This window comes from Anguilla rostrata, chromosome 13, assembly GCF_018555375.3.
Source record: "Anguilla rostrata isolate EN2019 chromosome 13, ASM1855537v3, whole genome shotgun sequence".
In the NCBI taxonomy this organism is placed as follows: Eukaryota; Metazoa; Chordata; class Actinopteri; order Anguilliformes; family Anguillidae; genus Anguilla; species Anguilla rostrata.
Genome location: NC_057945.1, coordinates 11,210,652 through 11,237,844, shown reverse-complemented (window position 1 = coordinate 11,237,844; position 27,193 = coordinate 11,210,652). Strand labels below are relative to the sequence as shown.

The 27,193-nt window shown below is 50.4% G+C and overlaps 2 protein-coding genes across 4 annotated transcripts in view; both read right to left on the bottom strand.

The window, feature by feature from the left end:
• Positions 1-27,193, bottom strand: part of LOC135237099 (HIG1 domain family member 1A, mitochondrial-like) — a 193,315-nt gene that overhangs the window by 84,183 nt on the left and 81,939 nt on the right. The window lies entirely within an intron of this gene.
• Positions 7,169-27,193, bottom strand: part of LOC135237486 (nck-associated protein 5-like) — a 68,359-nt gene continuing 48,334 nt past the window's right edge. For all 3 annotated transcript variants that reach the window (XM_064304643.1, XM_064304645.1, XM_064304644.1), the window contains exons 5-14: positions 23,136-23,204; positions 22,926-22,964; positions 22,287-22,406; positions 20,503-20,595; positions 15,372-18,385; positions 14,712-14,847; positions 13,857-13,935; positions 13,203-13,487; positions 11,582-11,730; positions 7,169-8,982 (exon numbers count right to left, since the gene is read on the bottom strand). In XM_064304643.1, the coding sequence (XP_064160713.1) occupies positions 8,722-8,982; positions 11,582-11,730; positions 13,203-13,487; positions 13,857-13,935; positions 14,712-14,847; positions 15,372-18,385; positions 20,503-20,595; positions 22,287-22,406; positions 22,926-22,964; positions 23,136-23,204 (4,245 nt within the window). In that variant the 3' untranslated portion in view covers positions 7,169-8,721. The remainder of the gene's footprint in view (positions 8,983-11,581; positions 11,731-13,202; positions 13,488-13,856; positions 13,936-14,711; positions 14,848-15,371; positions 18,386-20,502; positions 20,596-22,286; positions 22,407-22,925; positions 22,965-23,135; positions 23,205-27,193) is intronic.

The window sequence follows — 27,193 nt, the reverse complement described above, 5'->3', positions numbered from 1 at the left end:
TGGTCCCCATACACTCCTTACCACTGCCACTTAGCCCCAAACCTTGAGTGTCAGAAGATCTGCAAGGCGTGACTGATATGGTGAAATGCAATGAAAGGGAGGAGAGAGGAGGGAGGAGAGAGGAGGGAGGAGGGAGGAGGGAGGAGAGGACCGTTCATCTGTCTGCCAACGCGAGCGGGACCTCTCTTCTCACCCAATGCACCGCGAATAGTTTTAAAACCGCGCGTGAATTATCAGCCACACTCTGTCATTCTGGCCGCTTCTCCCTCTCCTCTGCAGCGGAGGCTAATAATAAACCCGCCGCGTCTGCTAATCAAGCCGTCTGTTACCAGCCTGCAGAGCTCGGCCACCGCAGGCGACCGGCCAAAGTGTCCTGGTACTTGTATTTACACGTGAATTACCTCACAAATATCAGCTTGGAATGGGGGGTCAATAATGTTTCAAATGAATGTTTGTGTCCTCCAGTAATTTGTTCAGGTTGTATTTTCAGTGACCACACTGTAGGCCATGAAACGTTAACAACACTGAATAACGTTTTTCTGGCTCCCACTCAGAGTAAAGCTAGGAATGTTTTTTTTTTCAAGCAGAACCTACTCAGTAGTGAAGTCGCCTACATTATGTTGTTCAAACATACTTGCAAGTAAAAGTAAAATGACTGAATTTGAAAAATACTGTACTTCAAAAAGTACAAGGAGCCAACATGGAAGAGCAAGCGGGTTGCTAGGCAACCCTTCTTGGTCCTTGCATCAAGGACAATAAAGAAAGAAGTCCTAATGTGCAGAGAAGTCCGAGTCCAAGAATATCCACACGAGAACCGCAATCTTTCTTCTAAGTTGAGAGAGTTGGCAGGGACAAGTACGTCTTCATCCCATTTATATTGCACTTAGTTTCATCAAAACACTCAACTGAGAGGAAAGGACAAAATGACTCTTTGGATGTGCAGTACCCCCCCTGGCTTACATGCCGTATCCAGGTCCTGCCACAGTGCTGTTGTGTTCTGTGAACGGGGGCAGGCTTGGTTACTAACTGCGGGGCCGTGCTCTGAGCTGAAACACGCTGTCACTCAGCAGGATGACACTTGTGGAAAACATTCACAGGCAGCCAGTGAGTCATGTCAGCATCTCCACGCACACGACTCAGTTCTGGCACCATATGTCCACATCCAGCATGTAGTGCTTTAAAAGAACTTTATAGGCTAAAATGTCCCCTTTATTCCCACTTTTTTTAGAAAGGCCAGTCCTGATTATTCCATTGCTGTAACGCCCTCCCTCAAGTCAAGGTGACTGCACTCTCCGAAACTTCTGTAGGCAGCCAATAAGATATTTTTTAATCTGCAGCTAAGCTGTACAGCCATCACGCTGGAGGCCTGCATATCTTGTCCAGTTGCCACAGGCAGCAAGTTAACTTCTGTTTAAAAAAAGTCCTGTAGCTATATTAGCACCATTATGGGTTGTAAATTAACCAAGAAAAAAAATGAGTGGGTTTAAATGTATCAAAGTGAATCATTGTGCGAGAAACTGTTTTGAATTGTTTTGCCATTTCTAGACATTTTGTAAAATAGCAGTTTAAATCTAATGAGAATGTGTGGGTAGCCTGGGACCAGCAAGCTTGGACTTGGATCATTTGGGGCCACTCTGGTGGGGAACGGAGCTATTGCAACACCCCTTGGTTCAGAGACCAGGTCCAATAAGTCCTGAGGGGCCAGTGTGGACCGTGGTTGAGAGTTCCGTGGGGGCAGTGCAGAATTTGCCATGGCATCACCCAGGGAGGGAGAGAGGGTTCCAGAACAATCATCCATCTCGGTGCTCAGCAGCCAGCCCTCTGGAGTCTGCTGGGTGAATGAAAGCACAAACACGTGAGCAGAAGCAGCCGCTGGCTGTATGAGGCTAGGAAGACACACAAGGCACTGACACAGGATGCTACAGTCAGGTGACCCGTCAACAAAAATGGCTGCGCATTGGGGCAGAAGGGATAAAAATCTGGGGTAAAAACTGGCTAATAAAATATTTGGAAGACACTGGACCCTAAAACAAAAGAGCCACATCTTAAATTGAAAGGTCAGTTTTTGAAAGAAAATGCATCCCACACCACCACCTCCCATCCCCCATCATAAGTTCCATAACACTTGTTGCTCTTCCATTGCCTGACAAGACTGAGCATTGCAGTGTTTGATACAATACAAAATGACCTTGGTTTCTGCAGCACCACAGCTTGAAACCACAATAAATTGGACAATAGATAATGCAGATGGCAAATTTCGTTTTTTCAACACAAAAAAAATAAAAATCTGGCTTATGACCGTTTTATTTATTTGACACTGTATCTGTTCTCTCTAATCTCCCCTAAGTTATGCTGATTTTGTTCCCTTGCAGTGCAAATGACGCTCACTGTTACCTCCAATGAATGAGTAATGTGTGGCTGAATGGCATGCCAAGGTACATGTTCAGGCCAATGACTCAACTGCTATTTTTGCTACCTTAAAATCATATGAAATAACTTTATTTTCTCATAAGGGAACTTCTTTTGTGGTGTTGGGTACATACCTGGTTAACTGCATGATGATTGTCAGGCAAAGTCAGCACACCATATTCTTCAGCGTAAATGGAGCCATTTGTTCTTACGGGCCCTACTGATGGAGTGCTGACCATGGGCTGCTGGGATGCTGTTCCTCCTGTGGCTGGGAGGCCCATGGGGTGGCATATAGTCGACCACGGCATTGCCCGGAAAGGAAGAGCTCCAGCAGGCAGGATATTCTGCACAAAATTTGACTCCTGGCTGATTGGATGCCTGAGATCTGCCCGTGTCGCCCAGTCAGTTTTAGAGCACATTTTCTATTGGCCCAGACAGTTTCTGAGTTCCATAAAGGATATTTTAGACATTTACAGTAGTTTCTGACAATCGTGTCAGATTTACAATGGCTGGTGCAGGGGTAATTGCGGGTTCATAGTTTAAAGCCAAAAAATATACTTTAAGTAACTTCAAATTGGCTTGCATAGTGTGGGCAGAAATTAATTCCAGTAGAAATTGAATTTGTATTCCACCATTTAAAATTTCTGTATTCTGCGCAACGGTGAAACACAAATTCGAGTCATGCAATTCAAATTCAATTTCTGCGGTCACTAATTTCTGCCCATAGGATAGTAACATCAACAAATAGCTACAGATAGCTGTATACAGGCACAGTTAACTACACCATTACGTGCTACACTAAGTTTACTATCCCTTTTTAACTCACTACGGGGTCCCATATGGGTTCCCAGGTCCAATCTGCTGATTGCTGACAGATGCTGTGAGTACACTTTACTGCCCCAGGCCCTGCGGTGGACTCTTTGCTACTGTGGTTTCTCAGTTCTGATGTGATATGCTGTGACACACCGCTCCTGGGTCCTGGGTGCCGCTGCTGCTTTCTCAGGCTTTGATGCGGCTCCTGGTTGAGGAACTGAGGGCACGGCTCTGTAGTGAAACGGGCTCTGCACCCAGTACCTCTCTACGAGCTCTGTAGTGAAACTGGCTCTAACTGGCTCTGTACCCAGTACCTCTCTATGAGCTCTGTAGTGAAACTGGCTCTGTACCCAGTACCTCTCTACCAGCTCTGCAGTGAAACTGGCTCTAACTGGCTCTGTACCCAGTACCTCTCTACCAGCTCTGCAGTGAAACTGGCTCTAACTGGCTCTGTACCCAGTACCTCTCTACCAGCTCTGCAGTGAAACTGGCTTAACTGCTGTACCCAGTACCTCTCTACCAGCTCTGGAGCTAAACCAGAACAAAATGTGTAAAAAAGTGAAGCGTGTAACCACGGAGAGTGGTTACACACACCAGGGACGTTGTGACTCACCATCGCTATGAATCTCTGCCAGACAGCCTACCAGTTTACTTTCTCAAACAAGTGGGTGAAAAACATTGCTGTTGTAACCACTGGTATCTTCTACACCTCTTTCATTCCCCTGTGTAATATCCAAATTTCCAGAACATTCCACGGTCCATTCAGTAACATGGCAACCCACCCCAAGGTTATATATTTGAATCTTACATTTTGGGTTTTGTCCAGAGACTTACACAACATACATTCTTTTTTACACGCAAGCCACTTTATGCAGCTGGATATTTCCTGAAGCAATGCAGGTTACGTAACATGCCATGGGCACAACGATAGAGATCCACCTGAGAATCAACCCACAATCTTGGGAGTTTCAAGCTCAGCTCCCAGCCCTATTTTGTGTGCTGGGTTCACACCTGCTGTGACCACTTCAGCTACCCCAAATGCAATGTCACTTTGGGTAGACTGGGAAATATCTGGAATATCTCTGGGACAAGACTAACATTCAGGGTGAACAAATCATCTTGGGACTCCCTCCCCTCTGATTGGTGCAGCCAACCACTGCACACATTACACAACCCTAAGGGGCATCAGATGCCCTGTGGAAAATCTAACCTGTTGGTGCTTAAAATGGAGGGCCTCTCTCTTTCAACACGCATTAGTATGTGTGTGCATTAGCTGAGTGCAGCTGATTTTTCTGAGATTTGTTTTTGAACCTTTACGTCCTCTGTTCATAATAAAGAAAATTGCTTTGCTTGCTGAACCTTATCCACTTCAATCTAAAGGGGGTGTCTTCATTCAGGGCAATTGACTGGTCTCAAGTTCTACCTTTGTCCATAAATGAAACCCTAGGAGGATACGTTCAAAGAATTGACTATTTCCTGGGTTGTAGGTTTTGATGTGAGCCATTAACGGTCACTATACTGTGGTTTACTGCAGTGTGAAAATACATAAGCATTTTTATGGCTTTGTCCGAACTATTGTGGAAATGCTCTTTACATAGCACCTTGAAAATATTCTATGTACAACAAGAAAAAACAAAATATATAATGTAATATTTCAGTAAACATCAGCTTTACCTTAACAACTGGGAAATCTGGAAATCGTTCATTTGAATGAATGAAATGTAAGAAAGTTAATTAAGCGCAGTGACTAATTTTAAATATCAACCAACCCAAAATAGATGCATAAACCCAAAACAATGAGAAAGTAACTATGCAACTCATCCATATTATTCATGTATTATGTGAAAATAAATCACAGTGGCATAAAAACATGACTAGAGTGAGGATGACTACCCCCACATAACACAGGTCCAGTTTTGCAGTCACAGATCTGTGCAGGACGGGACCGTGTAGAGGCGATGGGTCCATACCTGGCGGTGCGTAGCTCCCAGCCCTGACCCTGCAGTGTGGAACGGCTGCGATTACACCATTATGCCTGAATGTTAATTTCAGAAATAAATGGCCCTGTAATGAGGACACAAGACCCCTGGCAATCTGTCATCTGAGGTCTTGTTTTTCCCAGCGTGCAATAGGCTTTTCCCCCTCTGGCTAAATGGCAACCTAGTCAGCATATCCCTTATCCTGCGACAGTCTCATGAGCTTATTACTGGGAGAGGCACGTTCACTACCTCCCAACTTCGTTTGGGAAGCCAGGACCCCTTACTGGCCTGCTAACCCCAGGGATGCAACCTGGGGTCAACAAAGGGTCAAAGCAGCAGGTACTTTAATGAAATGTGCCTACAATGACAATTTTTTAATTTTATTTCTTTTATTATTATTCATTTTATTCCCTTCTGAAAAACAGCCACTGTGAAGCACTATGCAAAAGTCAGAGTAAATGAAAAAATGCAATTAAAAAAATTAAAGCTGAATGACTGGCAGAAAAAAAAAGAGGACAGAGAAATGTTTTCCATCCTTTTTCACCATTCGTCTTGTTTTCAACAAGTTTAAGTTAGGGTTGAGCATCAGGAACTAATTCTAAGACTGGGAGATCTGAGAAGCAGTAGGACATACCGACATGTTCATAGTTTAGAAGACAAGGAAGGGCTGCGGGCAGTATACTTCCAGTATACCGCTGTGAGTTAAAAGAAATGTGATTTATTTTTACGTCCAGACCTGTCGAGGCGATCAGCATAACTGGAACAATCAGTTGTTCATGCTCCAACAGAACAAGTTTGAGTAAATATGATTAAAGTCACAGGTGGACGGATGATTGTGGGGAACCTTTGTCAGACGCCTTGTTTCTATGGTTACTAGGTTGCAAAGTAAAGCTTTTCTTTAAATTAATTTTCGGATCATGCCTTACCTTCATCCACCCATCTTAAACCGCAATCTCTGTGGAACTCAGTTAAGCACAAATGTGCACCTTTACAGAAAGATTACACATCAGACCAATGCCAATCTCATTTGCTACTGCACACTCATCAAAAAGTTGTGTGTGGTTGTGAATGGTACTAAAATCAATCCTTAATACTTTTACAAAATTTCTGCAAGAGAAAAGTCACATTTTTAATGCAATTATTTGGCAGTAGGACTTCACGATAAGAAGACACAAAAGCATGAGGCAAATTGGCCGTGAAAAGGAGTATGGCTATATTTCACCTCGTGAGTGAACACTAGCATTTCTAGTATCATCACAAAAGGATGTAGTTACAGAAGATTTGAGGTTTAAAATACTGTACAAGGGCCATATTGTTGCAGTTAAAGCCGTTAGCATGACATTAGCACTTGCTCAGGATGGATAAGACACTCGGCATCCGCGATGACACCTGCAAATGGATGCTTTTGTTTTTCCCTCAAGACAGGGTGGATGTTAGAGGGAAGGAGGGAGGGAGGGAGAGAGAAAGAGAGAGGGGGGAGGGCAGGCAGTAGAGCCGCTTTGCCAATTTGTATTAATGTTTGTGTGTATTTTTGTACTCTGCCAGTATCTAAAATGTATATCAGAGGTGAATTTAGAGAGCTAGAATGAAGAAAGGAGGAGGGAGGGAGGGAGGGAGGGGAAGAAAGGGGTAGAACGAGAGAGATACTACAGTAGCAGCAGGACACCTTTTTCCTTGGGGGAATAAGCCGGCTTCCACTCCACCTCAAGCCTCATTCACTTAAAATCCTCATTTCAACAGAGCATCGTTGCACCTGGGTCCAAATGTGTACGCTTGGGAGACAAACCCAGACTCACCGTGGTGCACACAAACCACCAGCTCTGCCAAACCACTTATTCATCTGCTTTCAAAAACAGGAATGAAACCTTTGTTTGGCTCAAACTGTTTTACATCTCCACCTCTTTTGCAACTGATCTGAATCAGTTTTATTGCTGAAGTTTAACAGTCAAAGACCGAATACAGAGATCTGCAGACAGTAACACCTTTATTTGGTGGAACCACGGCCACAGCTTCTATGCACCAAAAAACATTTTTTTTTCTTTTAAGTTAAAAAATAATAATTATAAAATGAACAAAGCAAAATGAGTGGAAAACAGTGACATTCACATTTCAAAACAATTAAAAAATATCAAATAAATGGAAGCCTATTTTGCAATATTTTCACGCTATCTACCGATAAAAAATAAAATAAATTAAACCAAACGTAGAGCACATCTGCATGGCACCGGCCTTCCGCGTTCATAAGCCTGGTTCTGCTGACCCACCCAGCCTGTCTTTGTGCTGCTCTAACGCGATCCAAAATGGCGGCCTGAACTTCCTCCGTCTGAAGTTCAGACGTAAAATGGCGGCCTCGAGCGGGACGGGAGCCCCACCGGTCGCTCAAAACACTGCAGACCGCGGAATCCAGCGTTTCCGGGGCAGCCTACGTTAGCGGCTAGCCGGAGCGCCGCTCGTCTTCAATACGTGAGCAAAGCCGCTCGCCAAATTTGTGCATTCGTGTGCTAGCTTATAACGGACAAAGTACATCCTGATGCTTGTGCTTTTCGTCATTCCGTTTTTAGAGAAACAACAGCAAAAGGATTTAGGGGGGAAAGGGGCTAGGTAATACGCGGAATCGTGCTAAAACCGTTGTACGCTAGCGCGATCCGCTGGCGATATGCGAACGTGACTGTGCAGCCTAGCTAGGCACGAGCACGTTAGCGACACTTTCTGGCTGTGCTATTTCACACGGAATGAATACTTCTTGCCCCCAGTTTGCACGGACCGTGCTTTGGGCAAAGCTGTTCTCCTACCTGGGGCAGGCAGTTGCACTGCTGGCCTGAGTCAGTCTGCAGTGAAAGGCCTCCAGTGCAACAGTGCGGCGGGTCAGCGATAACGGCGGCTACAGACGGCCCAGCGGCTCCTGGGTAAGACATTGAAAATACTGCCTCTGAACTGCACTGTGTGTCAGCGAAGACAAAAGTAACGGAAACAAACTCTCCCGCTCTCAAGAAGGGGACTCCACACAAGTCTCGCGCGCGTCAGAGTGGCCGAGAGGAGCGGCCTTGTCAGGGTGCGTAAGCAACGCCTGTCCAGCACACAGGAGTCGGGGGGGGGGAGGGGGAAGTGCATGTCCGCCTGCAGCAAAGCGGCAGCTTGTTATCCACAGGGGCCACAGCGAGAATGGGGGCGGGCGGGGGGGGCATGTCCACGCATATCTTCTGTCCGCCAACGTGACTCATGTCCTTGGCGGTCGCACGTGAAAACCTGCATGTCTTCTGTCGTTAACCCCCCTGTCCCCCCGCCCCACCGCTGATTGGGCCCACTCGAGAGGATCAAGGTGTGGCCTGCCCCCCCCCCCCCCTTCACAGATCCTTCCCTGGGGGCTTGGGGCACACCTGCAGGGATCTGACGAGGGGGCGTGTGTGTGCGGTACGATGGAGTCCGAGGTGAGGTCTGGCGTCAGATTGACGGTGGCGGCGTGGGGAGGGCAGGGAGGAGGGGAGGGGTGGGCGGGGCGGGAAGTGGGGCGGGGCGTCGGTCACCCCTGGCTCCCGCAGGAGGACAGGCTGTCGTACAGGGAGTCGCTGAGGGACTCGGGCGTCTCCAGGGCCTGGGGCCGGCTGGGGGACAGGATGTCGTCCGGCCGCTCCTTCACCAGCTCCAGGCCGCCCTCCTTGCCCACCTCCGAAGCGCTGGGGGTCCGGCCTTTGCCCCGCCGGCTGAGCCCCATCTGGGGCGGCAGTGCCAGGCCGGGGGCTTCCACATCGCGGGGGGGCACAGGAACGCACGGCTTCAGACCCTTGGGAGGGGGGGGAGGGACAGGGGAGACAGATTGGGAAGGGAGAAAGGATGCAGTTAGACTCATCCGGCCGCTAAAAAAACACACACACACAACATATCGTCGGGTTCAGCGTCAGACATGCGGTTAGTAATGACCACCAGGATATGAAATTATTATGCTTGTCTACTGTCTGTGTCTTTTCTAAATTGTGTGTCAAGATGGATAGCTCGTCTACCGCAAACCAAATCTACCTACGGGTACAAATGAAGTAACCCGAACCCGAACCTGAACCTGAAACAAGCTGGTTCATTACGACGCGGGACACGGCAGGCGAGCGCCGCTCTCCTCTCCCCGCTATTGTTAGGAGCAGCCCTTTGAAAAAGCCTGGTGCCCTGGACAGCACAGTGCCAGATATGCCTGGGGTCCCTTTGCTCAAACTACTTCCAGGTACGCTTTCATCAGAGCGCTGCCAAGACAAATGCCTCATAAAGAGGAGATTAGAGGGAGCCCGAATGACTACCCCTTTTCATTTCTGAGAAAGTTCTGTAGTTTCGCCGTTTCTCCGCCCTTTTCCACCTCCTCCTCCTCCTCTTCCGTCCCGGCTTCCCGGCTCTCCCCTCTGGAGCCGCAAGCCGCTCGGCAAACGGAGCGGGTTTTCGGCGGGGGTTAGCGATCACCCAGGGCCCTTCCATCAAGTCCATCTGAGTCGGCTGTAATCCCAGCCGTTCTGGTGCCATCTGGGGGCCGTCGGGCGGGGGTGACGCACAGTCGCCCCGCAGCGATGCCCAGGAAAGGGAAGGGCGGCAGATTCGCCCGCGCCGCCTCCCGAGCGCCGCGCCAGCTGCGCGGCCGAGCCGCGTGGGCCGCGGAGGGAAAATAAACGGCGGCCGGCTGCACCGCGAGTCTGTGCCGGCGCGTTGCCCTCGGTAACCGAAAGATGTTGCGGCGCCGGCTGCGAAAACGGCGGAACGGAAAAAGGAATTAAAAGAACTAAAAAAAAAAAAGGATGCGCAAGATTTCAGAGGGACTGCGTTGGCTAAAAGCCTCTCGATAAAGTCTTGGTTATAGACTTTCTATTCGGCTCAACTTTTGCGAGGGAAACATTCTTTTTCTACCTGTGGCACGAAGTAATCTGATTGGATGCACCCAATTTGGCCACGTTAATATTCAGCCAATGGGCACTGGTTTTATTGAATGGGGAAACATGACATAGATTGAGCTTGGCTGTGCTGACCGGGCTTATCTAGCTAGGCTAGTGGACAGGGCACAATGGCAAAACTCTGGATCAAGTTCTCAAAGATTTGGTTGAATGTTTTCTTTCAGGCACTAGATATCTATAACATTCTGTCAATGAAAGCCATTCGACAAATCTGTTTGAAAAGACTACTTTCCTTTCCGAGACTTTTTTTTTTCCCCAGCTACTGACTGGCGATGAAAACATTTCTGGATCGCGGCGCCCGTTTATGGGCACATTAAATTCATATTCCGATTTGAAATGCCGCCCATTCGGCTACGATTCCTTAATCCAACTGTCAGCTATTTTTCAGATCGGCAATTTCCCCTCGGTGAAGGAAGGCGGTTCTCTGTCCAGCTGAGGGGCCATTTCTCCAGTGGGCTGTTAGTCAAGAGCGAGATGGCTGCGAGGGGAGGCTACACGAAAAAAGGAACCGAACAGTTAGGCTCGGTTATGCAGTTATTTTCCGCTCTGGAAAGAACCGCACAGCTGGAGGAAAATGAGGCATTTTCATAAAGAGCGGGTCATTTTGCCCCACCAAGTCGACATCTCAAGAAAGCCCGAGGCTATCCGCTCTGTTTACAATGACTAAACAAATGTAAGTCTCCAGCTGTTACTCCATCTACATGGTGCCATTTTGTGTCAAACGTTCTGTGTGGAAAAGCTTTCACTTCTCTGGGCAGGGAAATGCTCCTGAATGCTTTCAAAAAAGCTGTGCAATTACAGAGCACTTCAAGGCCAACGGAAAATGGAGTCCATTTGAGATGGTGGCAGTTGGGGCCCTAAATGGCTCTGACCAAGCCAGGCCCATTTCCTCTGATTTGGGTCAATCTCACCCACTCCGTGCCACCATTTCTCTCTAATTGCTCCTACGGCGACTCCGGCTGAGGCTGAAGACAGTTTCCTACAGTGAATCCAGTTCACCATCCACCACTTAAGGTTAGGGAGCCGCCCCCAACCCATTCTTTCCAACTAGAAATAGATACGGATAAACTGTACATGTCGTATATCGTACATGAACACACAAAATGGCTGTAGTAAACGATTTAAAATAAATAGCATATGTTCTCCACTGCTGTTCTTCACGCAAGATAGGAGCGTCTGCCTAATAATTGTCATTGTCAATTGGGGCGACATAGCTCAGGAGGTAAGACCGATTGTCTGGCAGTCGGAGGGTTGCCGGTTCAAACCCCGCCCTGGGCGTGTCGAAGTGTCCTTGAGCAAGACCCCTAACCCCTAACTGCTCTGGCGAATGAGAGGCATCAATTGTAAAGCACTTTGGATAAAAGCGCTATATAAATGCAGTCCATTTACCATAATTGTAATGTAAAGCACTTTTAATGATAGATTACGAGAGGACAGAGGAGGGGGGGGGGCACTCACCTGCCTGAAAGGACTTCCCTGGGCTGCAGGCTCCACCTCCCCTTTGACCCCCAGGTACATGTCAGCAGGACCTGTGGACGCCTTCAGGTTGGGGAAGGTCCAGTTCTTGGAGGGCGGAGACCGCATGTGTGCCCCATAGGCGTCCACATCTGTGGGACAGTCAAAGAGAGCAGCACCCGAATGCCTCAATCAACTGATGAGCCACATTTAATTAACAATTAGATTCAGATGATTGAACACAACCAGGCTTGATTGCACCCAGCCCAGCTGAAACTAAACCTCACTTATATTGAACCTTACCATCAGAGTGAAGTAGTCACCACAAAGTTTCTACAAAAACACTATGCCGCGATCAAAGGAAATGCCAGAAAGAAAAAATCAGTCTGGAAAGGGTTTCAAAGCCATTTCTAAGGCTCTGGAAATCCAGAAAACCACAGTGAGAGCCATTATTTTCAAAAGGAGAACACTTGTAACAATAGGAGTGGCCAGCGTCCCAAAATCTCACAGCGACAACTCTTCCGGGAAGTCACAAAAGATCCCAAAAGAACATCAAAAACCTGCTGGCCTCTCCAGCCTAGGCTACGGTCAGTGTTCATGACTCCACAATGAGAAAGAGGCTGGGCGAAAAAAGGTTCACATGAGAACAGCAAGGCAGAAACCACTGCTAACCAAAAGAAACATCAACGCTCGTCTCACATTTACAAAAAACACCTGGAGGATCCCCAAGCCTTTTGGGATAATGTTCTATGGACAGGTCGAGTCAAAAGTGAAACTTTTGAATGACACAGGTCCCATTATGTCTGGCATAAAGCAAATAGAGTATTTCACAGTAAGAACACCATACCAACAGCCAACCGTGGTGCTAGTGTGATGGTGTGGGGATGCTTTACTGCCTCGGAACCTGGACAACCTGCTGTTATTAAAGGTACCATGAATTCCACTCTGTACCAGAAAATTCTTATGGCGAATGTCCTGTCATCTGTCTGTGAGCCGAAGCTGAAGCATAATTGGGCTATGCAGCAAGACAATGGTCCAGAACACAAAAGCGAGTCCATATCTGAATGGCTGAAAAGAAACCAAATTAAAGTTTTGGAGTGGCCTAGACAAAGTCCTGACTTGAACCCAAATGAGCAGTTCATGCTCGAAAACCTACCAATTTGTGCGAAGTAAAGTTCTGCAAAGAAGAGTGGGCTAAAACGTCTCCATAGCAACGTGAAAGACGGATATCAAATTACAGGAAGTGTTTGGTGACAGTAATTGCTGCTGAAGGTGGTGAAGACAAAGGTGGTGAAGATTAAGTTTAAGGGGGCATTTGCTTTTTCACACGCGTGATATGGCTGTTTTCATTAAATAAATAAAACAATAGTTTTAAAAATGTGTCCTGTGTTCGGGTTCCCCCTGTCTAACATCAGAGCCTTTCTAGGGCTCGCTCTGGTTTATGCCACTGAGTCAGTGCCCAGAAAATCTTTTTTTTTACGGTTAACGAAATAAAAATTTCAGGCCAGAGTGCCTGCGTAAAGCCTTGCTTGCAGCACATTAAGCTTCCCACGTCCAGCCCGTATACTGGTCCCAGTAGGTAATCCCGTGCATTAGCAGTGGACATTCTCTCGTGTGCGGGTACCTTCGTGGATGGTGCTGGACAGCAGGATGCTGGGCCCCCTGCCCTCCAGGGAGGCACCGTACAGGGCGGAGGGGTTCACCTCCTCCAGGGACGACAGCTCCCGCTCCAGCGTCCGGGCCTTGCGCGGAACCTTCGTCACGAGCCCCGGTTTCCCGTGGGAGGCAGATTCCTGCTCCCCCTGTGGCCTCGCCTTGGGGATGCTTTTCCCCGCCGCACCGCCTACGTAGTCCGGCAGAGGGAAGGTGCCGATGCCGCTGTCAAGGGTGCGCATGGAGGCACCTGAACCTTAAAAATAGAGGGAGGGGGGAAGGGGGGGGGGGGTTAAAAGAAGAATAGTAGCCTAGACATACTCAATTCCTTCCACAATTATGACTAAAGCTAATGCATAATCATTAAAAAATATATTATAGAAGCCTCCTCTCCCACATACAGACTGAGCTTTTATTATGTCCCCAACTGCTGCTATTAGGGTGGAAAATCCAAAATTAGGGACGCACATAATCCCTGAGTCCAAATGAACTTGCTGACAGTTCAACTGCAGTTCAGGTACTCCTTCCTTTGCTGAGCACTAAACTATCAGGGACTGGATAAATCTGCAGAGTCATTTTCAACGTGTGTCTGAAACCAAGTGTGCTGACCGCGTTGTTTTCTCACCCGCAAAGTGCTGTGAGCCCATGGACTCGGCCAAGCTCTCCTCTGAAGCAATGTCCTCTTTGCTGACCAGGTCCGAACCCTGAGGAAACCAGAGGCGGTGAGAACGGCAAAACCGCACCGCGTGCAGCAGCGGCTCCCTTTCAGATAGCAGATAGTATGAATAAAGACACGTCGAATAAGCCTGACTGGATAACACAGCCCCGGACACAAGAGAACAGCATATATTAGCAACACAGCGCACACTACCATGACCCTCATCAAAATGGCGAAGGATAACTAAAGATGCACGAGCTGTTCCCGCTTGGCGTGATCGGGATCTGCGTTTAATGCAAGGTAACCCATTCTAGCTTAAAACTGTAGCTCCCTGCAGCTTTCTCTCTGTGATTTTGCTTTTGCAGGCTTTCATGTACTCCCTGTCCCCGGTCTGACCCAGCGTGCTGATATGTGGACATAGCTAACATAAGAAATGCTAGCACACCAGGTACATGTCAGATAGGCTAGGCAGCAATGGTTGCTGGGTAGCTTATCCTGTCTAGGCACTGTTTTAGTGCATGGGTGAACCGCCCGGGTTGGCATCATATCTGGTATTGCATGAGTGGGCATTCCACATTGGAGTGAAAAGGGGGGGGGAGGGGAAGCATTAAGAAAAATAAATAAATGCTCGGAAGCTACAATAGTAAGACATTTCAGCAAGAGCAACCGGTGGCCTGGGAGATGCCCACGGAACTAGTCCATTCCCAGCAAAATGCGGGAGTTAAAGAGGTACCACAGAACAGCTTTTCCTTAAACCGAGTATCGCGTTAACACGATTGTACACATTCACAAGCGGAACGCGGCGTTCGGAGTTCCGGGCACCTTTCCCATCTCTTCCCGGCTCCGGGCGTGGCTGATGCCGTTCCTCTGGTAGCCGATGACGGGCCGGGACTTCTTGGAGTCGAAGGAGAGGCGCCGGTGCGCCAGGCCGAAGCTGCCGGGGTCCCTCTCGTCCACCCTGGTCGCACGACGACAACGGCAGAGAGGAGGTAATGAGGCGTTTAAATTGAAGAGCGCGGTGTAATTGTGCCCCCTGAATACCGCTAATGGAACAGACAGGAAAGTGACTCAAAGGGGCGCTTAGCCGAGCCGCCCAAAAACGAGGATGTTACTCATGAAGGCGCGGCGCTGAATGACAGCCCCGCTCGCCGTGAGCCAAACGTAGCGAGAGGGCGTGCGAAGTTCTCTCACCTTTAACAAATTTAAGCAATTACAAAAAAAGTTTTTTTTTTTTTTTTAAAACCTCATAAACTTTTAATGACTTCCACAACTCCCATTCCACAAAATGCATTCAACTAGACCCTTTTCACCCCTCCCAAAAAAGACAGAGAATTAATACAGCTAAATTCATCACTTACTTAAGCACAAACCACTTAAACTTAAGGTTCCAACTTCCGACTAGTAAAGGTAGTAAGATGCTGCTGATTGGGGACAGCCAGCAGCAGGAATGGGTGGCGGTGGATGGTGTCACGCGGTACTCACCGGTTCAGCAGCTGCTGCATGAAGTTGTCGGAGGCCACGCCCCTGTACATGACGGACAGCTGGCCCTGGGCCTGGTCCATCACCACCTCGCAGCTGTGGCCCCTGCCGGGCCGGTCCAGGGCCACGCCGTTGACGTAGGCCCGCTCCTCCTCCAGGGCCTTGCGCAGGTCCTCCGCCTTCTCCATCAGCTTGGAGATGTTGAGGCTCTCCACCTCCAGCTTCTTCTTGGTGGCGGCCTTGGGGTCCTTGGCGGCGGAGGACACGTTCAGCTTGAGCTTGGACATCTCCGGCTTGCGGCTGAGGGCGGGCAGCTTGCTCTTGCGCAGGCCGAACCAGCTGGCGATGCCGTTGGAGGCCTTCTGCTTGACCTCGGCCGCCTGGCCGCGGTCCTGCTCCTGCAGCTTCAGCACGTTCTCCTCGATGCCCTTCATCACCTTCTGCTCGATGGCGGACTGAGGGCAGGGCGCGCAGGCCTTCCTCTCCTCGCCGGCCTCGGGGGGCCGCGGCGGCGGCGGCGGGAGGCTCTCGCCGTAGCCCTTCTTCTTGCCGGCGGTCAGCTTGCCCTTGTCCTCGGTCCGGGGCGAGGGCCTCGGCGCGGCGGCGGCGCGGTCGTCCTGGACAGGTCTGGGCCCGCGGGCGCCGGAGGGAGCCGGGCCGGGCTTGGAGGGGGACTTGGACGGAACCTTCGTGGGGCTGCTCTGGGGGCTGGGGCCCGCCTTGCTGCCGGGAGGGGGGTTCTGGGCGGCGGCGCATTTCATGTAATTGCGCAGTACCTGAGGGGGGTCGGGGGCGGCGGACGGCAGGCCCGCCCTGTACTTCGCGCCCTCCGCCTTCGCTACAAACGCTCTCGGCGGAAAGGTCTCCTGCTCCGCCTTAGGGACGGAGGAGCCACCGGCGGAGGATCTGGCTCCAGGTTCGTAAGGCGCGCAGGGACCGGGAAACTTTACCGCGTAGCTAGCGAGGCTGGCTTTGGGGTACGGCTTGCCATCCAGGGAGTCCGTGTACTTGGAGTGTCGGTGTTCGCCGCGGTCAGCCTGCCTTTCCGCGGTCTTGCTCTTCTCACCGCTGCCAGATGTGACTTTACCCCCGCACTGCAAGTCCTTCCTATCCACAGGCAGGGGGCCAACTGGCAAATCCTCGGAGCTCTTGAGCTTGCCAAGAGCTGCCAGGCGCTCTTTGAATGGATGGTGGCCGGACTCGCTCGGGGACTTGCCCGCGGTTGGCTTTTTGGGAATGGAGGGCGGGTCGCTCCTCTTGGCGACGGACTGAGATTGGACAGGTTCGGAGCCCGGCTGGGCAGTGTCAGGGGCACCCCGGTCATGCTGTTTGTCCCTCATGCTGGAGTAATTGGGGCTACTCTGGGCTTTGAGGAAGCCTGAGGAGGAGGGCAGGCTATGGTGGTTATGGATCTTGTACCAGATGGCGCTCTCTTGGTCCTGCTCGCAAGGCGGATTAGCCGCGGGAGGCGACAGACCGTCGAGGCTCTTCTCCTCCGACGTGCTAGCGTGCCCGTCCGCGGGGTCCTCACCCTGAGGGTAGGGCAGAAAGTGGGGCCCCTTCAGCCGATCGAGGAACTGGGGCGCCCCCCCCTCCGCCGGGCAGGAGAGGTCGGAGACGTTCTCGTAGTGCGGCACCTTCTGCAGGCCCCTCTGGGGCTGGGACGAGGGCGCGAGCTTGGCGCCCCGGCTGGATTTGGGCGCCGAGTGGCTGCTGTAGGACACCTCCCGGGCGACGGGCGAGCCGGCGTCCTCGGGCTTGGGCGGGGAGGTGGGGGCGGAGTGCGTCGCGGGGTAGGGGTCGGCCTTGGGGGACGGCGGCTGCCTGTCCCGCTCGGCGGTGGTGGCCTTGCGGGCCAGGACGGGGGAGTGGTACACCTCGTAGTTGTTGTTGCGGCAGGGGATCTTGGAGCTGCGGGTCAGCTGGGGGCTGAGGCGCAGCGGGTTGGCGGCCTGCGCCCGCTCCCCGATGGACGGTATCTTCAGGAACTTGAGCAGCCGGGACGGGGAGGAGACGGGCGAGCCCTTCGCCTCGTCGACGCACGGCGGGGACGTCGGGCTGAGTTTGGACCTGCCGGCGGGAGGAGCCTCCGTCTCCGCGGCGCTCCTCTCGACCGCCTTCGGGGGAAGCGGCGCCTCGCCGGAGGGGAGGCACAGGCCGTTGCAGACCTGGTCCTCGCCGTCGCGCTCGCGGTACGCGGCCCGGGGGCCGGCCGTCACCCCGTGAGCAGGAGCGTTCGAGGTAGCGCTGGACGAGCCGCCTTCCACGTCCGCCGCGTCGGCAGCCACTTCCAGGTAGCGGTCCTCCGTCCCCGCGACCTGCCCGGCAGAGCTCAGGCCCTGGTAGGCCACGCCATCCGTGTGCTTTGTGCTCAGAGGAAGGTCGGTCACACCGGACAGCTGGCCTTCCGGGGGGCTCAAGCTCAGCGGGTCCTCCGGCGGTGGGGAATCTCCGAGCCCTGCACTGGGCGGGCTGCTCTGGTGGGCGTGCGCCCGGGCGGGTTTGGAGTCTTTGCGCCCCGGGGAGGCGCCGCGGCGCTCCTCTGGCACGGTGCGCGCGCGGGACGGGCTCGGGGCGCCCCCGGCGGCGGGGTCCGCGCCGCGGCGGGCGGGGCGGGGCGCGGCGGGCTCCCGGCCGCACTGCAGCACGCTCTCCAGGCTCTTCCGCGTCAGCGGCAGGGGGGGCGGGCGGCCGTCGCGCTCCTCGCGCAGCGACGCCCCCTCGCCGTTGGCGTACTCCTGCAGGTCCGAGTCCGAGCAGGAGTGGCGGCAGCGCGGCTGCGGGGGGGCGGAGCCGCCGCGGGCCAGGGGCGCCTCCTCCGGGACCAGAACTTGCCCCAGGTCGGGGTACGAGGGGAGGCCCGTGGACGGATGGAACTTCAGGGGGTCGGACTCCTCCAGTTTACGGAGAACCTCCAGGATGTGCGCTTTCTTCTTGAAGAAGGGGGACAGGGCCTCCATAGAGGACGGAGGAGCTGGGGCGCCTGTCGTGCCATTTCGAGTGCGATCCCCACCACTCTGTACAAATAAAAATATTTAACTGTCAAATTACAACTTCACATTTACCTAAATCAGGTAGGAAAGAGCACCTCAGCCTCAGAGGCAGACTGTTTATATGGTGCAAGCGCCAACCTCGTTTGACTTCCTGAATTCTATGCCATTATACAAAGGAATCATTTTTGCTTATAGGCTCCTATGTATTTTTGACCATCCAATATTTTTGAGTGTGTCCAATATGATATAAATGTTAATGTTTTCAAGCAAGCAGTTCAGTATTGTCTCAAAGGCAGCAACACTTCAGACATTTAATGCATTTAGGGTAACAGGATTCAATATGTATCTTGTGGAAATCACAGGCCTTCAAATGAACGTTTTAAGAAACAGATGATAATGTGAGCAAAAAAGTATCCCACACAACACAACTGCAAATTTGAGAGTGACCAGTGGAAGAATGGGAAGTGGAACACATTAGCCACAAACGGTTAAACATACACTGATTCCCAAGGCAGGAAATTGGGTATCAATTACTGTTAAATACTTAAAACTGCAATATTTATAAACGATGTAAAATTAAGAAAGCAAAGGGGTTAGGTTTTTTTTCAGGGAAGCGGCGGCTCTGTGGCAGCACGCTGCCATTCGCTAACGCGAGAGCGAAGTCGCTAACACGCAGCACCCCACGGGTCAGAAATGAGTCAGGGAGGGGGGCGAGCGCTACGCCCGAGCGGAACATCTTGACAGGAGGAGGGACTGAATGAATCAGAGGGGAGGAGAGAGCCGGAGTTTCGCCCGGCCAGTCGACCCCGAGGAACCGCTTTATCTTTAATTAAAGAAGCAATTAATTCTGTAATCTGGAGGAGAAAAAAGGCTTTTTTCCCCCCTCGGTGTCCCTGCCCACTCTTCAGCCTCCCGGAGAAGAGAAGATCTGTTAAATAAAAGTGGTCGCCAGGGTTTTTTTTGGTGGGTGGGGGTGTTGGGGGGGGTCTTATTTTTAGCGTGATGAGTCAATCGCCACACGTTTGACTTGTCTGGCGTTTCCTGCCCCCTGGTGTGCCCAGGAGAGGGGTTCGATTCATTAAATTCATACCGTATGAAACAGCCTTGTTCCAATAACTCTCAGCTTAGAAGCTTAGGCTCGGCATATCCAGCCACCCCTCAGCCTGCATGGCTGGGGCTTTGCAGAAATGCACAAAGGGGCTCTCCACAGACATTTAAAAAAGACTCCCTGGGGAAACAAGCCAACATCAGTGGCAATTTAAGGAAGAAGGCCAGAAGCAGCACGATTAAAACTTTTGGCTTGTTCATGGGTTCATAGGGGAGCGGGAATTGGGGGGGGGGGGGGGGGGTAAAACAGCCCCTTTAGCAAAATTACAGGGAGAGACACGGAGCAGAGGGAGACAAAGACACATAATTAACCCGACCCCTCCACGGCCCGGTGGCCACCCCGACCGCCCGGCAGACCAGCGGGAGTGAAATGGCCGCCTCTCTCCCCCCCTCATCTCAGCGCTGCTCAGCGAGGGGCCGCAGGGCCGCTCCGGAGCCCCGGTAACGAGCGCGAGCTCGTTAGAGAGAGAGCGTACAGCAGCGCAGAGCAGCGCAGAGAGCCACTTAGCGGCACGGCGGAAAACCTGAAGTGCATTAGCGAGAGGGCCCTCTCTGTGCCCGAGTCGTGAGCTGCGGCCGGGAGGCGCTGTGGCGGGGGAGGCGACTGCGGCCGGGGGAGGGGAGGGGGGAGTGGAGGCCGACTGCGGCCGGGGGGGAGGCCGACTGCGGCCGGGGCTGGAGGGACGCTGGGAGGTGGGGCGGCAGTGCGGTACAACGGATAAGGAGCCGGCCTTGTAACCTAAAGGTCACAGGTTCGAATCCCTGGTGGGACACTGCCGTTGTACCCTTCAGCAAGGCATTCCAGTATAAACATCCAGCTGTACGAATGGATGCAGTGTAAAATGCTATGTAAAAGTAGAGCAAGTCGCTCTGGATAAGAGCGTCTGCTAAACGCCTGTAACGTAATGGTACGTAAAGGTACCAGGACTGGCACAGCAGGGGCGTGACATACTGTGATCAGTATTTTGGGTGGGGAGTACGTAGAGGGTTTTGGGGACTGTGCGCGGTTGCTTTAGGTCGAAGGCGGTCCTCACCTTGGCCTGCCCATCGCTCTGTACTGCTGCTGGCTTGTCCTGGCCAATGAGCAGCGGCTCAGCACTGTGCTCTGGGAAGGGAACCAGTGGCATCTGCAATAAGAACGAGAACATCTGGGGCTCAGGCAGTGTCCACACAGGGCCTTACTGGAGCATCAGAGCCTCAGCCACAGCTGGGCAGCCCACCAGAAAGTACTGATGAATCAGGGAAGAAGAATACACATACTACATGTGATTTATTATTATTATTATTATTATTATTATTAAATATGAAATTGTGCAGTGCTATATTTATACCTGGGCCCCTGCTATGCTTTAATTGCCTGGAGAGCTCTCTCTCTCTCTCACCATTTATTAGCATGACATATTGTGAACATATTGCTATTAAAAGCAGAACGATAATAATAATCATTATTATATAATTGATATAGTAATCTCTCTTTCAGACACACACACACACGCACTCATTGGAGCGCATACAGAATCACACCCAAATAAAGCAAGGTCCACACACTGAAAGGCCTCCCCCCCTTAACCCGATTTCTGAAACCCCAGCAAATCACATCCTCCCTGCAAGCCAGTCTCTATTATCCCCACCCCGGCTCACTGTGATTAAATTTCATTGGAGGGGAGGACGGGGTGTATTATATTCCTCATACATATATTCACTGTGAGGGTGAGCAACGGTGTGGAGGCTGGCGGGGGTGATGGGTGCACCTTTCTGTATTTAAAAAGGACCCCCCCCCCCCCTCCACTCCCCAACCCCCAGGTGAATATTAAGCCACCAGACCCAATAGGGAAACTGAGCTGAGGTAAGGGAGCTTTAGAGGGACAGTTTCCATTTTCATTTGAGGTAATAGAATGCGCCGGTTTACCCCCCCTGGGCAATTAAGAGTCCGAATCTGTTCGGATTAAAGGCTATATTCAGATTTCAGAAAGAGAGAGAGAGAGATCTCCCCCCTCCTGCTGCCTCTCTCTGCCACGGGCTTTATGGAATACTAATGGAACCGATAAGACGGCCAACAATCAACCCGAACCGGCGTGGGAGGGAGGGAGGGAGGGAGGGAGGGAGGGGGGCGAAAGAGAGACAGAAGAGAGAAGAGAGAGAAATGGGGGGAGGTGGGTAGACAGTGTGGAGGGAGTCATCTCATTTTAGACAGGCTTTGTCAGTGTCCCGGTCTTCTCCGCCGTAACTAAATCGTGATGGTGAGTAAACAGCGATGATCGCATCGTTAATCACGATCGACAAGGCTCGCCTGCAGCACGGAGACTTCGTTACTTTATTAGCGACCGTCGACTAAAAGTGGGAGGGGGAGAAATAAACGTTTGAAATTTCACAGCGGAGGACTGCGTTCATTCAGTGTGTGACTGTAGCCCTCCTCACAGGCCAACACCCTCTCTAAGGTCTTTACAGCCAGGGCAGCCCAAGTCAGCATTTTAAATGCCTGATATCAGGATTTCTCTAATTACTCATTAGACCACCTCCATATTACGGGCAATTTGATATCCCCCCCCTTAATTTCACAGTTCCTGTTTATGTACAGGACCATTAATCAAGGTAATCATTAGAAACTGCGTACTGCTTTGAGGTAGGCAGAACAAGCCAACGTATCGAAGAGTGTCCGCAGTGCATAACATTGTGAGCGGAATGATATTCAACCTTTTCAGCAGGAGAGGAGCACACTTTGGAAAAGAAAACCACGGGCCATGGCTTTCATAAACCCTTTCTGAAAGCCATGGCCCTGGGAGCATCAATGAGAGCGCCCCCTGCAGGTCTCCTTTACCTGCTGCAGGGAGCTGGGCTGGCAGTGCAGCTTCTGGTGGAAGAGCTCAGTCAGGGTCCTGTTCTGCCTCTCCAGGTCAAACACCCGCATCTTCAGCTTAATGCACTCCTCCCTCAGGTCCTGTGAGAGAAACACACACGCACGCAGCAGCACGTACACACACACACACACACATGCAGACACTACGTAAGATTATTTCAATCTAATTGATATAACTAACTAATAACTGCCCTGAGACACCATATTGAAAGAGTGTGGTAAATTACTTTGTGCGGAGTACTTGTCAATCACTTCAATGACATCTATTGGCTCAAAACGTTGGAAGACAGAGAGTCTACAATCTCCAGTTCTTTTTATTGAGAAGCAGTAGAAATGTCTCCGTAGAATATAAGTGGATGGGTATTCACCTTACCTAGGCATTCTGAGAACTCATTTAATATTTCCTGAATTGTTAGAACTGCTATTTTTGCTGTTGGTTGGTGCCCATACGGCAAACTTCCTTCCGCAGTCCTGAAACACTTGGGGGGCCAAAACATGAGCTGCGTTTGAACTCAGGATTCATATTTTGTTCTGCTACCCGTCATGACGGCTTGGATGGGGGTGTGGTCACCCTTAATGCAGGTGCATTTCGTTCCTCACCTTTTGGTTCAGAAGGGCTTGTACCACATGGTTGGCCACCTAAAAACAAATGAGAAGATTCTCAGAGAAACCTTTGCCTCTGCGAAGCCACACCCTGCTCTAGCTTCTCACACACAAGCATAGGGGCAAACGAGTCTCACAAAATTACAGTCCAGACAACCAAATCAAAAGAATGGTCACTGAAAAAATGGGTCAAACCTAAAGACCTACCTCATCGAGACACCTCTCGTACGCCTCTCTCTGGCTCTCGTTCGCCAGGGCCAGGGCCGAGTTCTCCGCCTGTGCGGGAGAAAGAGAAACACCGCGTTTCATTTGACCGAACCGGCAGAACTCTGCTACCGCGCCTTTCTGTGCAGACGGGCTCCGGTCCGACTCCCTCTAAAAGACGGGGGGAGAAACGTCAATCCCTTCCCCCGGCCTCTCCCCGCAATAAGGGCTGATTTAATTTCGCGGGGACTTTTCAGAGAAGAAGAGGCGGAGGGCGAAGAGGCCGCTGAAGAGGGCTTTTCAGCCGCAGAGAAATGACTTGTTTTCCCCCGGACGGCGCGCGGAGACGCGAGCTCATCAAAGAGAAAGCGCTCGGCGCGCTTCAGCCCCTGATCAAACGGCAGGGCTGTGGCGCAGGTAGCCGGGAGGGCCGGCCACCGCCGGGGACGGTCGGAGCGAACGGGAGAGCGAGAACGAGAGGGAGAGATAATTGCCGGCGGGGATGCTGTAGAGCCCTGACCCAAAACGCCTTTTCCCACAGAGCTCTCAGACCCTCCACAGAACGGTGCTCTCTAACAAGCGAGATGTGCCAAATCGCGCGTCTGGGTACTTGCGGTTCTTTGATGTGGTCGGGGTGGTGGTTTCTCCTAATTGCACAGATTACAGTTAAAAATAGAACGCAAGAAACAAGATTCGTTCTTTGTAAAATACGGTGTTGTTGTCATCTTGTCTGTGAAAAGATCCTTTTGGCAAACAAAAAGCAATTATGTTTGTCTCAGCCTTTTGCTGAAGGTGGGGGGGTAGGTTTCAGAGTCAGTTCAGCAGCTCCAGTTCACAACTTGGCCAGCTGGGCCACTGCACAAACTTAACAAAATAAATAACGAGCATGATCACGCTTTACGCAGACATGCAGCGCGAAAAGCAGTTGATTCACCCGTCGTCACCACGCGTGTGTGCCGACCGCCCCCCCGTCCTCCCTCCTCCCCCCGCTCCATCTGCTATTCAAGCGAAAAGAAGAGCTGCAAGGTAGGAGTTGTGTGAGGTTGCCACGCGGACGATGTGACATTAGCATAGCGAGGGCAATCTGGAATCTTTCCCACTTCTGTTTCTATAACTCGTCTAATGGGGGAGTCGCAAAATTGAAAAGAAAAGAACAAAAGCCCACGAGTTTGCCAGAAATTGCATGTGCATGAATGCCAAACAAAGTAAGGGGAACCGCTGAGATCTGACTGTGTTGAGGTCGCTGCTTGGGCAGTTTTCCCTTTTTTTGTATAGATCTGTTAGAGATTTATTTACTTCCGTGAGGTCAGAGTGAAAAATGAACGTGAACAGCTAAAACGGCAAATTAAAACACGGCTCAATTCGCAATGTTCTGGAGAAGGTTTCAGTACATCAGGCAGCATCTGTGACTTTGAACAGTTGGTGCGATACTGTGAGCTTTGTTTTAGCCCTGATTCAAGGCTCAGTTCTTAACTTCAGCGTCTGCCTGACCGCGTGTTCTCATTCCCCCCTCCCGCTCTGGCTGGTGTTCACGTTACATTTAAGTTTCGTTTTCCGTTTTGTCTTTGATCAGTTTAAACCAAGCAAAATAAATAAATACACGCCCAAATGTATTGCACAAGCAGCAGTGCGATCAGAGGAAAGAGGAGACTAGGAGCAAGCGGTTGAGAGAGGAGGACAGATGGCAGGGCTGTCCTGGAGTGTTGCTGGAGGAGAGATGAGCAAACGCTCGGAGGCAGCCTTATTTGTTCTGAATAAATTTACGAGATGCAGCAGCAATTTGTTGTAAACGGAGGGAGGGGGAAAATAATAATTTAAAAAAGCGAGCACGAGGATGAATAATTTCACATTTCTTTTCAAACTTTCAATGCGCACTTCTGACGCGGCTGGCCTTCGACTGTGCTCTAAACACGACAGATAATTACGCGAGCCATGATTCTTAAAGACGGGGGACTGGCACCGGCCCCAGTTGAGGACCCGAACGGCCGCTGCCCTGTTTAAGCCGCGTTAACCGCGCGCGATATGTGGGGTCAGACAGAGGCTCCAAGACGCTGCGATGAGATTGGGTGGCAGGTTGCTGCTCGCCAAACCTTAAGCATCGTCTCCGTGACGCGGTTTGAGTTCACGATTAATTCGGCCACTGCTTTTACGCTGCTTTGTTTTTCAAGCTCTCTCTCCCCTGCTTCAAAGACATTGGATTCGTTTTCCTTAAAAACTGAAGAGCTTTGACACTTGACTGATAGTTTCGATGAGGGTGACCAATATTTATGGCTTGTTTTCCCCCCAACACGTTTCTCTTCAAAATAATTACTTCACGTTTACTGTGGGATCCCAACAGTATTCACTATATTCAATAGCTTCACTCTGTATAAAAAGGTCGCTTGATCATCTTGTGCGCTAATAATAAAACTTCCCCATTATTGCAGATTTTAGAAGATAGAGCCACCTAGTGGCCAAATGGAGAGCAGCAGTTTCATTTCAATTCTATTAAACAAATCAATTTTTTTTTTAGAATTGGTTGCCTGCGGAAACAGAACCCTGGATTCTTCAAGTTTTATGGAAATCATCAGAAAGGATGGAAATCACTTTTGAACTAGAATGATCATAATCACCAGAAGAGACAATCAAAGTAAAATCTTGATTTTTTAATCACACCAATCCACCGGATGGCGCTGATGGTCTTTTGTTCATCAGGTCTTTTCCCTTCAATCCACAAAGCCAAATAATCTGTTGAAAATGAGCTTATTTGTTCCGAAACTTGTTGACAATCTCCGCGGTGCCGTTTTGGGGGATACAAATCCCGACAGAATCTACGAACAAAGTCCTCGTCAGCTGTTCAAAGGACAAGGCAAACACTTTCCTGAAATACTGGAAAAGAGACAATACACAATTTCTCCTTGAAATAAGACGACATCTCTGAAATTTAAATGTACAATGGTGATCACACAGGCAATCTCTGACCAACGCTTCGCAGCATACCAAAACATTTTTCAATCACCGATGGCAAGAAAAAAAAAACAAAAGAATAGTTTTGATGAAAAATGGTTTTGGTAATCACTTTTATTTTCAATGACCTGTCTTTTTTTTTTTTTCCAATTTACGGACTGCTTCAATGCAGTGGCTGCTGCACTTGAATCAGATGTAATGGAAAACGTATCAGCTCACCAAAACCCACATGAAATGCTTCCTTGTTTACCGGACTGCCCCAAAACAAAACGTTGATATTAATAAAGTAAAATAGGAATGGGCTGGTTTCACGATATACAACAGTTTTAAAAAGTTAGTTAAGGAAACCACAAACATTTCCCCTAATAGGGACCTACAGTTCTGATGGTATGAGCTGTCTTTCAATGACTACTCACAAAGAGGCACCTAGAATGTAGTCCTAATGTTTACCACAGATATGAGATGGAGCTCTTGCTCCCCAAGTCTCTACCAACGTGATTTATCATGGCGCACCAATCGGCACTGAGCGATCAGCTGGATGAAACAGGTTCAGGTAATTTCACGAGGACCTTCTTAGTATGGACACATTTCCCTGCATCACTGCAGAAGGAGGTAACCCCACGCAGGTGAAGTGAGAGGAGAGTGTGTGCATGCGTATGTTTGATGTGTGTTTGCGTGAACTGGCTTGTGCTGTGTGAATATGATGGAAGTCTTCCATAGGGCTGGTACTGAGTGCCCGAGTGAGTGATCGAACAGATGACAGAAGAGGGGCAGTTGATAACGACAGAACTGCAGTACATGATTTCCTATGTCTGGGTCAATTTCACCCTTTTTTATAACATCCTCCACCTGTAACAAGATATTGATGCTCCCTCAGTTAACAGGAGTTCTGATGCTATGTCATCCTTTCCCGCTTTTAAGTCATATTCGCCAGATCTGCCATAGAGGTTAAGAGGCTCTGCAGACTGACTGCGGTGTTCCTTAAACTGAAGGACAGGGTCAGTCCGCTTCGTCAACACACTCGAGAGGATCTTTATTCCTCCCTAAGCATCTCTAGTCAAAGCACATTTTCACCCTTGCCATCGTACGTCCTCTTTGTCCCTTCAGTTTGTTTA